The following is a 12066-nucleotide window of genomic DNA, read 5'->3' on the forward strand; positions in this document are numbered from 1 at the left end:
TCTAATATTCCATCACCTTTCGGACATGCATCAAGACCAGTATTGTATCTTTATCCGATATTTCAGCTGATGACCGTACTACCACTTTCAAGGTGAGCTGGTCACAAAATTAAAACTTCTTGACAAAATAGTGTGTAGTAAATGCGCATGCGCCAGAGATAAAACTGTCGGCAACAACAGCATCAGTCATAGATAAAACTTTATGCAGTACATTAAATATGTTCGCAGTTGTGAATATTGACAACCATCGGTTGTATAATGAAATGACGACAACGAAATTTTGTGCCACTCGAGCTCGGATTTCCGCTTTTCGCGAGCGCTCCACCTTACTATCCTTACCATCAGGCATCCGATCACGACTCACGGCCAAGCTAAAAGCTCCATATGTCGCCAACCATGCGTGTGCAACCTGCGCTCGTACATTCATTTTGTATATTCCCGTACATGGAAGACATTTTAACTGACTGTCGCTTGGCCGTACTTCTGAACAACAGAAGCACTGCAATATAGAATTTATCCGGCAACACCGGGCAAACGACTTGCAATCAAGATGACTCACCTATACGGGAATATACATAACTAATGTACGAGTGCAGGTTGTCGACACATGGCTGGCGACGTATGAAAGATTAGGTCTGACCGTTAAGTCTTGCTCGGACAGCCTAATGGTAAGGCGACCGCACGCGGTAAGTGGGAAATTTGGGTTCGAGTCCCGGTCCGGCATAAATTTTCACTGTCGCCACTCCGTTATACCGCTGACGGTTGTCAATATTTGCTATTGCGAATACATTTTGTGTATTTCATCTCACAGTTCTTACGAATTATGTGGTTGATTATTAAAATAGATGTGATGGGATGGAGTGCTAGGCAACGAAGACTCAGAATAATAATTTTAGTGAGAGCGTAGAGCTGAAGTGAGGTGTGCCCATGGTTTGTCGAGCTGGAAGCCTTCGTCTCGGCTGAGCATTTTGTCTGCTAATTGTATTTCCACAGCTTCCTTAACCACTGAGGCCCAATAAGAGGAGGCTGTGACCAGTTCCTGGCTGCGTCGAGCTTGGGAGATTTACGCGCCTTATACAGCTCAACAAGTTTGGAACGGCAGAGCATAATATTTAAGCTGGGCATTACATGGATTATTGATAAATTTTTGATTATTGATAAATTTAATAAAATCTTGCACTTTAAACTCAAAATACAAAATAAAAGTAGCTAGCAAACTTTCTGAAGACTTTGAGGTTAAAACTGGAGTCAAACAAGGGGATTCACTCTCACCAGTTCTTTTTAACATAGTAATCAATAGAATAATCCAAAAAGTAAAGCTACTACAAATTGGAGCACAACTGGAAAGCAAAATTAACATTGTAGCATACGCTGATGACATTGCATTATTATCTGACAGTGAGAATGATTTGAAGCTTCTTACAGCACAATTAATTAAAGCCACAAATGGCACAGGCCTCCAGCTGAATACAGACAAAACAATGTACTTTATCTTATCCCGCTATCCATCAAATAATAATGTACTGCAAATTAATAACACAGCTTTCACAAAGACAAATGAATTTAATTACCTTGGTACAATAGTAACCTCTGACAACTCCATAAAAATTGAAATAGAATCACGAATTCAGAAGGCTAACAAATGCTACTATAGTCTCTTGACAGTTTTCAAAAGCAAGTTAATTTCTAGGAACACCAAACTACAAGTATACAAATCATTGATTATACCAGTACTCACCTATGGATCTGAAACCTGGACTCTCACAAAAAAAGAGGAAAACAGATTAAGAGTATTTGAACGAAAAATTTTGAGAAAAATATTTGGACCCATAAGAGATAGGATCAGTGATGAATGGAGATTGCTAAATAACAATGAAATTTACAAATTATATAAAGACTCCGATATAGTGGCCAAAATTAAAGCCAATAGACTGAAATGGATAGGGCATGTCATCAGAGCACCACCAAACAGGACCATCAAGAAAGTGACTGAAGAGATTCCCACCGGAAGACGACCTCTTGGACGCCCACGCATGAGATACTTGGACAATATTCAAGACGATCTCAGAAAACTAGGACATGACAGACAGTGGCAAATTACTTGTAAAGACAGAGCAAAGTGGTTCAACATTGTCCATTCTGCAGCAAAAAGCCTTCATGGATTGTAATGCTTAATAATAATAATAATAATAATAATTACATGGATTACGTATTACATTCCTTTCTTTTGATTTTATGCAAATTTTTCACATTCCATCAATAATAACTTCATCATACCCAATTTCCGACAAACTTAAACAAATAAAATTGACTGTGACTTCGTTACAGACGTCGTGTTCTGTTTGTTCATATTCGTCATTCTGCTTGTGTCTTCCGTGCCACAGTAATGCTAGGTCCTTACGAAACTTGTGGGTACTGGAAGGTACACATCTTTTAGCATTTTTACCTGCAGACATTCGCCCGCCTCGTCAGTTTACTAATGAAACACGATTTATGGCTGTTTTAAAGTGTTTTTGTGTATCTTGTTAACCGCATTTTCGTCACTGCAATAGCGCTACCAGAATGGACACATAGATAATATTGTGGAGAAGGCAAAACAAAGACTGCGCTTTGTTGGCAGAACACTTAGAAGATGCGACAAACTCACTAAAGAGACAGTATACATTACACTTGTCCGTCCTCTGCTGGAATATTGCTGCGCGGTATGGGATCCTTACCAGGTAGGATTGACGGAGGACATCGTAAAAGTGCAAAGAAGGGCAGCTCGTTTCGTGTTATCGCGCAATAGGGGTGAGAGTGTCACTGATATGATACGCGAGTTGGGGTGGCAGTCACTGAAACAAAGGCGGTTTTCTTTGCGGCGAGATCTATTTACGAAATTTCAATCACAAACTGTCTCTTCCGAATGCGTAAATATTTTGTTGACACCCACCTACGTAGGGGGAAATGATCATCATAATAAAATAAGAGAACTCAGAGCTCAAACGGAAAGATTTAGGTGTTCCTTTTTCCCACGCGCCATTCGAGAGTGGAATGGTACAGAAGTAGTATGAAAATGGTTTAATGAACCCTCTGCCAGGCACTTTAATGTGAATTGCAGAGTAACCATGCCGATGTGGATGCAGATGGCAGAACGTGAGATAGAACTGCCCTCAATTTGATGGTTTTGAACGCACTTTTTTTTAGGCATAGAGGTGGTAAGGCCTTGCCAGTTATAGGAATCCTAAAATTTGACGTGGACTTTGAACGACGATGCAACTGCGACTTTTTCACGTCCTAAAGTCATTACGAGAGGTGAAACAGGCGGTGAGAAACAAAAAGTCTCAAAACTGACTGAGGACTGAATACAGTCGATTATAGTAGACGAAAGACCAGAGTCTTGTGCCTTTCAGTTGATAAAGTTCGTGTTCTGACCTTGCATTGAAGTCACCAGTTCTGCAGCAGTTGGTCTTCGGATACTAGCTGTTTTTTGTCACGTCGCGTTCTCATCTGGCACTGAAGTCATCGTCACTGCAGCGAACCTGTTGCACTTGTGCTGAATGCCTCTTACCTCACAACTGGACGTCGCTTTGTCGCCTCATATAGCATTACAAAAAAATAGCTCTGAGCACTATGGGACTTAACATCTGAGGTCATCAGTCCACTAGACTTAGAACGACTTAAACCTAGGGGCGGCACACGCATCCATGCCCGAGGCAGGATTCGAACCTGCAACAGCGCGGTTCCGGACTGAAGTGCCTAGAACCGCTCGGCCACAAAGGTCGGCTTATAGCATTACAGTTCTTTACGACGTCACTGCAATTAGCCTAATGTGTGGCGCTTGTTTGCAGCGGAGGTGGAAGCCGCCGGCTATGGGCAGCCGTACAAGCCGGTACCGCCCCCGAAGCCGCTGCCCGCAGCCGCCTCCGGTGCCGCCTCCGGCGCCGCCTCTCCGCCGCCGCCGTACCGCATGCCGCCCTACCCTCTGTACGGCGACGCGCAGACGGTGCCCATCCCGGGCTCTGCCGCCGCGGCCTCAGACCTGCAGCCCGGCGTCGCCCTGCACACGCACTCCAGCAAGTTCCCGGTAAGTCCAACGTGAAGGCGTGCCAAGCAGTTCACGCACATGAAATCGTTACCTTGGTGGATCCTCACACTTTATGTATAATAATGAAACAGCTTGCGTGATTTACTTCTCTTACTGCCTGAGAATTAAATAACGCAGATTGTTTCATTATTACACAAAAGTGTAAGTGTGAGGGTCCACCAAGGAAACCATTTCATGTGGGTGAAATTCCAGAGTTGATTTTTGTAGATTTTCTTGTGCTAATCTAAGGTCAGCTGCTTTGTACAGACGCCCATTTAAGAGTATTTGCAATATATTGGAAATCATTCGCAATAAACCACAATGCGTACAAAAAAAGTCGAAAAACCACATTACCACGCAACACAGCATTACAGAAACTGCTGCGTTTTGTATAATATGGTGCATCATACCACTCCGAAGTGGTATTAACACCCTTCAGCGCCTTGACATAAGATACCTTCGTTGTTGCATTTGGAGGGAAGACCCTGCACAGTGGCCACCGCGGTCGCTGGATCTTACACGCCGGCGAAGCGCTTGGTGTATAAAATCCCAGTAGAAACTGAAGAGGAACAGATTGGAGAGTCCTAGCTAGTCCCTCATTGAACAATAGACAGCGTTCATATTCGAGAAAGTGCGGCAACTTGTAATGTACCATAGTAAAGTTTGTACAGGATGAACATAAAGTCCTTCCCCGATTACAAAATTTATTTCTCGAGAACTATGCCAGATGCAGCTATGTAATTTGTTGGAAATGGTAGCTTAACTCTTAAAGGATCTTACGAACAGTCTTCCACATGTAGGCCGTTTGTTGCCTGTAGAGCGGCTACGTGGTACTCACTTTTTCTCCATATCTTTACCAAAATGTCTTTCGGCACCAAATTTATAGCATCTTATATTTCAGCCGTAATAGTTGTGAACTGAACACTTTACCCTTAACGCAACCCCACAAAAAAGTCAGGAAGGGTTATTGTTTGATAAACCTGGTGGGCCTGATGTTGAATCGTCTCTGTCGACCCATGTGCCCGGAAAGGTTTCATCCAAGGCCTGGCTAACAAATAAACCCGAGGGTGGCAGTGCACATAACTTGTTGAAACAGTGTCCATTGTTGAAATTCCTGTAACTGAGGCGTCAGAGCAGATGTGGGAGCGTATCCATCAAAACATCAGGAGTTAAGCTACCTTTTGCAACAAACAGCATAGCTGTAACTAGCAAAGTTCATTGGAATTTTTTTTAAATCAGAAGAAACTTGATATTCACCTTGTACATCGGTACTGTGCAAGCCACCCATTGTACAGTGTATGGTCCTCGACTGTCTACCCAGCATTCCTGGCAGGTCTTTTCCTTTTATCTCGTTTTACTCTCATCTCTATCTTTCTGACCTTTACTATGCTTTTACTCCCTCCACCACTTGACAGCGTCCATAATATGTATGTAAATGTAGACAACATCGTGATACCAGATGTTAAACGTCCCATACCAACTAATTTAAATGAGTAGAACGAAAAACAGCTAAAGTTGCAAATTTCACTTTCTTTATTTACTTGATGACTGGTTTTGGGCCAGGGTCCATTTTTAAATCATCGTAACAGATAGTCAAAATGGTATTTACGAAATACAAAAACTATTCAAAAATATATACTTATTATGAAGTCCAAATTAAGTGCTGGAAGTTCGTAATTTAAATGAGACTATAATTTCTTACCACAAAGTGCTCAACTTAGGAAACTCTCCTATATGTGTAATTTTGATCCTAAGAGGCCAAGCAGATAGAGGAATCAGCTTTCTGGACGTAACATACAAGACTCCTGGAAGCAGATATTAAAGTGCTTATTAAGTGAAGAACAAATATGTTTCCGTGGAAAAGGTTCGAGACCTTATGCAATGTTTGTGATAAAACAAATCATTGAAAATCGCACAGAATTTAATCGAGAGACGCCGATAGCATTTGTTGATGCAGGAGTGGTCTTTGAGACAGTCAATCGAGAAAAACTGTGGAGCACAATGAATAAAAAAGGGTACCCACTACACCTTAGGAAGCCTACAAACCGTAACAGTCATTTTATATATAATTCAAGAGCTGACAGCACCTTCGATCATAACAAGGGGGTCAAGTAAGGATGTGGCATTTCGCCAACGCTGTCTGTATATATGTACATATGTACTAGAATAGACAAAAAGATTCCTGTGAATTGTGTTTTATATGCAGATTAACTCACAATTTTCACGGAGGTAGAGTATGACCTGCAAAAAGAAACTTACAATTGAAATATCCGATGACTGTAATAAGACTATATCCACGAAGAAAGCTAAAACTGTGGCTTTTATACGACAGGCCCCACAATAACACAGATAACAATGCCACAGTAGGACAAGTCGGAAATTTTAATTACCTGGAGTGTGATATCATATACGAGGATGACAAAGATATAGCCAAGAAAGTAACAAAATTTTGAAACATTTGTGGAACAATAAATAGGTACTTTAGAAACGAAGCACAAAAAGTAATACGAATTAATGTTTGTGGACTAATGGCCGTCCCTACACTGTTCGATGGGAGTGAGTTGTGTGTCATACACAAACGACAAGGAAGTAAGATCCAGGGACCTGAAATGAGATTTCTTAGGGCTGCGAAAGGATGTACCAGAGTTACAGATTAAGAAACAGCGACATCAGGAAACGATTAAAGATATTTAAGGTAGGAAATAAAAGTCAAGACAGTAGAAGAAAACGGAGTGAACACCTCGACAGAATGGAACAGTGGTAGACTACCTTACAAAGTCATAAATTATAATCCGGTAGGCCAAAGACGTCTGGGAAGGCAAAGGAAGAAATGGTCACCGTAACAGACAGGCGCCCAATACTTGAAGGCAAGAAGAAGAAGAGGTCCTGACATCTTGTAGAGAGGTTTCACAAATAAGCTCGGAAATTTCTGTAAAAAAGTGTATGCGTAGCGACCCTGGCTGCGGTGGAGGGGAAGTAGAGGAGGTAACGAGGCGGGGGGGGGGGGGGGAGGAACCGGCACAAAAGAATGGCTGGGAGGTAGTGGGTGGGTGTGAGAAAGCGAGCCATCCCCGTGGGAAGTAATTATCTCGGAGGCCCCGCCGGTCGGGGCACGCATCCAGTGCGCCCGTGGTAGAGCGGTTGGGCAGCCGCGCTGAGGGCCCGTCCAGAGACGTGTGTTGTGTGATGCCGCGCCCGGGGGCGACAGCTGCGGGCGGCAAAAAAGGTAAGCCGAGCGGAGCGCGGGGTCAACCGGCGCGCACAGATCGTCTTCATTCCGGCGAGCGACGCCGCGCTGACGGCCTCCCACCGTGGACCCAGTATCTGGTCTATTACTCACTGAAACACCAGGGCGATAGCTAACAACGCAGTTTTACATCTTGTGTGATTCGGTATACATGTGACAGCATGTTCACCTAATATGTTCCAAAGCGTCTCGCATATAAACGAGATGTTCTAGTGCTAATACCTCGGTTTCTATTGATGATAAAAGGTAGCGTCAAGTGGTATGGATGGGACCATTTGTATACCCAACAAAAGGATCGTCTTAGCGTCACTGTGCTACAGTATAGAGTCAAAGCATCAATTTTACACATTCCCTCCTGCTTAGGCAAATGGAGCAAATCGGTTGGTTCTTTTTACAGTTGATGTGGTGTACGGTCGGCTCGATGGGACTTGTGGAGACACCATTATTTCGTGGGCGGACCTCGGAAAACCACACATAGGTGTTTTTAGTATATTTTTGCTGTCACCAGCGCACCAAAATCCAGTCAAGGATTCCAAGACGCCTATGCACGTCAAATGGCTGAAATTTTTACGATATATTCCGAAGATACTGATCTCGAACAAACTTGAAAATTTTTTTCGTATCTTTATCCGCTTCAAAGATACAGATACTCAAAGTTACCTACTTCTACTCTTAAAATACACTATGATGCGAAATCTAAATTATAATAAGTTTCCTTTAATTTACGTCTATGGTCACTATCTTTTCTGTTTAACAGATTACCGGTTTCGGTCTTTAATGACCATCATCAGATCTGCAGCAAAAGTGGGAAAAATATGAATACACTCGCAAACTGTATACAGCTTAAGAATAATACATAGAGCATATTGAAAAGTAGTACTGACAAAATTTACATTTGTGCGCTTTAAATGTTAAGAGGCATACCTGTCTCATAAAAATGAAGTCCTAATGCACTGCAACCATAGTGGCATAGTTGACTATGCCACTATGGCTGCAGTTCATTGTCAACTATGCCACTATGGTTGCAGTGCATTAGGATTTCGTTTTTATGAGACAGGTATGCCTCTTAACATTTAAAGCGCACAAATGTAAATTTTGTCAGTACTACTTTTCAATATGCTCTATGTATTGTTCTTAAGCTGTATACAGTTTGCGAGTGTATTTATATTTTTCCCACTTTTGCTGCAGATCTGATGATGGTCATTAAAGACCGAAACCGGTAATCTGTTAAACAGAAAAGATAGTGACCATAGACGTAAATTAAAGGAAACTTATTACATACACGGGTCACTGTGTTTTTTCGCGACGATGTCGCAGCTTGTGAATCTAAATAATAAATAACTACAGCAAACTGCTCAACTTTCGATGGAATATTTTCTAGGCATTTATCTAGAAGAGGCATCTCCCCTTTTTCAAAGATCTTTATCCGTTATCGCGAAACACCCCCAAAAACTTGTTTTTTGGGTACCAAGACCCAGCTGCCGATTCCGAGACGGCTACGCACAGCAAATGGCTGTGATTTTTACTACGTATTCCTAAGATCCCTATCTTCAACTGTCTTGAGGATTTCCTTCATATCTACATCATACTCCGCAAGCCACCTAATGGTGTGTGGTGGAGGGTACTTTCGGTACCTCTATCTGGTCCCTCCAACCTTGTTCCACTCGCGAATAGAGCGTGGGAAGAATGATTGTCGGTAATCCTCTGTACTGGCTCTAATTTCTCCTCGTGGTCAATCCGCGAGATGTATGTGGGGGGGAAGTAATATGTTGTCTAACTCCTCCTGAAAAGTGCTGTCCCGATATTTCAATAGTAAATCTCTCCGTGATGCACAACGTCTCTCTTGTAACGGCCCCCAGTGGAGTTAGCTTAGCGCCAACCTAACGCTCTCTTGCCAGCTAAACTAACCCGTGACGAAACGCACCGCTCTTCGTTGGATCTTCTTCATCTCCTCTATCAGTCCTACCTGATAGGGATCCCAGATGATGAACAATACTCAAGAATTGGGTGAACAAGCGCCTTATAAGCCACGTCTTTCGTGGATGAGTTACATTTCCTTAAGATTTTATATGGTCATTCCACTTAAGATCGCTTTTACGGGAGACATTGTCTCCAGCTGTTTTTCATCGATAGTGGATCTGTACAGTAGTGGATTTCATTTCCTATGTATGCGCAATATGTTACATTTCTTTACGTTCAGGGCCAACTGCCAGATTCTGCACCATTCATCAATTCTCTGCAGGTCGTTCTGCAAATTCTTACTATCTCCTGGCGTTGCTACTTTGGTATAAACAACTGCATCATCTGCGAATAGCCTTAAAGAATATCCGACGCTTTCTACTAGATCATTTATATGTATTGTGAACAGCAATGGTCCTATCACACTTCCCTGTGGTATTCTGGATATTACCTTTACCTCAGTAGATTTAGTTCCACTAAGAGCGACGTGTTGAGTTCTACCTGCAAGGAAGTCTTGAATCCAATCGCAGGTCTGCTCCGATGCTCCGTAAGCTCATATTTTTTTTGATTAAACGGCAATGCGGGACACTGTCAAATGTCTTACTGAAGCCAAGGAACACGGCATCGCCGACCGAAGTGGCCGTGCGGTTCTAGGCGCTACAGTCTGGAACCGAGCGACCGCTACGGTCGCAGGTTCGAATCCTGCCTCGGGCGTGGATGTGTGTCATGTCCTTAGGTTAGGTTTAATTAGTTCTAAGTTCTAGGCGACTGATGACCTCAGAAGTTAAGTCGCATAATGCCCAGAGCCATTTGAACCATTTGAACACGGCATCAGCCTGAACGCCGTTGTCCACTGCGCTGTGGATCTCTTGGAGGAACAGAGCGAGCTGAGTTTCGCAGGATCTCTATTTGCGGAATCCATGTTGATTTTTATATAGGAGATGTCCATTTTCCAAAAACGTCATAATTCTTCTCTCTTTATCTGTTTACGAGATACAGAGGTGCAGATTTACCCTACTTGAACACGGCAATACGAAAGTAATATCCGGTGTGAGGCGAGAACGTAGTTTGTAATGTGACGTAGCACAGAGAAATATGTATAAGCTGTCTCTGGTATCACGTGGGAACCCCACGCTGTACTACTGAAGCACACGCATAATTGCACACAAAATTCAGTCTGAGGTGTAAAATTAGTTTTGCGTCATTTCAATTTCACATAAGCAAACTATCTAAATTTTACCAGCCAATACACTTCTTTTCATATGAGTTTCATGCCCTGCTGCAGCTGGGAAACGACGGAAACTTGCGGAAAAATGCTCCTGTAGAAGCATAAAAAATGTGAATATGTCCCTGTTTAAATGACTGTTACAGAAAAGTGCGGTTCTGGCTGCCTCATTCTACCTTCCTCAGCACTTTTAAAATCTTTCCCAAAAATTTTGGCATGCGAATGTATTCGGGCGTTTTTATGCCGAGAGAAGAGGGGACAGTGGAAGTGGGAGAGAAGGAGAAAGTGAAAGTGGGTGAGAGACAGTGACAGTGAGAGAAGTATCTATGACTATGACAAGTAGGAAGAGAGAGATAGTGACAGTCTCAAGAGACAGCAGGCTTGGGAAGGACTCAATCAGATAGTAGCAGTAAGAGAGAGCAAGAGCGAGAAAGTTGTAGTAGGACAGAACGAAGGAGACTGCGGCTGTGAGACAGGAGTCGGTGACAGAGAGACAAAAAGGGGTAATGACAGTGAGTTGGGCTGAATGTGTGAGCGAGAAAGGACAAGTGGAAGAGAACGGGTATGAGCGACTTAAAGCGATGGACTAGTGGGTGTGATTGAGTTACGCTTAGGGGAGCTTGTAGGAGTTTGAGGTGAGTTGCATGTTAAAAAAGATGCGAATATGTTTTTGTGGTGTCACCGCCAGACACCACACTTGCTAGGTGGTAGCTTTAAATCGGCCGCGGTCATTTAGTACATGTCGGACCCGCGTGTCGCCACTGTGTGATCGCAGACCGAGCGCCACCACAAGGCAGGTCTCGAGATACGGGATAGCACTCGCCCCAGTTGTACGGACGACGTAGCTAGCGACTATACTGACGAAGCCTCGCTCCTTTGCCGAGCCGATAGTTGGAATAGCCTTCAGCTAAGTCAATGGCTACGACCTAGCAAGGCGTCATTAGTAACATTGCATGTATCTAAAGAGTCTCACTTGTATCGCCACAATCTCCAGATGTACCAAAAGGATGGATTAAAGTTAAGTATTCCAGAAGCTACGTACTTTTCTTTATAGCATTCATTACGTATCCTGTTTCAGATCTCACGCCATCCTGCTTTAGCTTAGCGCGTGCCTTTCGGCTTCCTCTCATTGTGTCTAGGCTGTCTTGTCTAGACACAACAGATTTCATGCTAAATTTTTATTTATTTATTTATTTATTTTTGAAGGTGCTGAGATAGCTGGTACCCCACTTTTCAGTCAGTGTTTTAAAATAAATATGAACATATTGGCATCTTTTGAGATCCGATAGGAGCTATTTTCCTCTGATAAAGTATAGAACAAAGAATGCATAGCTACATTTGTAGCTGATTAGGCGGGATACGGAGACCGAAACTTAGTCCACTGAGCTGCCATCTTTGGCAGCATGAGTGGTTGTAGCTCGGCTGGACACAGATTCAAGCTGAACTTGGATGACACAGATGATTACGTCATTCCTTGCTGGTTTCTGCTGGAGTTGATCACTCATAGTGGCTGGCTAGTGCTGCAGGTGCCAGTCTCTCGACAAACCATGACTGGATGTTTTCAGTGAG

The 12066-nt window shown here is 43.0% G+C and overlaps 1 protein-coding gene across 4 annotated transcripts in view; it reads left to right on the forward strand.

Moving 5' to 3' along the window:
• LOC124551004 (mediator of RNA polymerase II transcription subunit 1-like) overlaps positions 1-12066 on the forward strand; it is a 597071-nt gene that overhangs the window by 460336 nt on the left and 124669 nt on the right. For 3 of the 4 annotated variants that reach the window (XM_047125846.1, XM_047125845.1, XM_047125844.1), the window contains exon 2: positions 3831-4066. In XM_047125846.1, coding sequence (XP_046981802.1) covers positions 3950-4066 — 117 coding nt within the window. In that variant the 5' untranslated portion in view covers positions 3831-3949. Of the gene's footprint in view, positions 1-3830; positions 4067-7220; positions 7293-12066 lie in introns of those variants that run through there. The other variant, XM_047125847.1, reaches the window with a different exon arrangement.

This window comes from Schistocerca americana, chromosome 9 (assembly GCF_021461395.2).
Source record: "Schistocerca americana isolate TAMUIC-IGC-003095 chromosome 9, iqSchAmer2.1, whole genome shotgun sequence".
NCBI classification, from domain to species: Eukaryota; Metazoa; Arthropoda; class Insecta; order Orthoptera; family Acrididae; genus Schistocerca; species Schistocerca americana.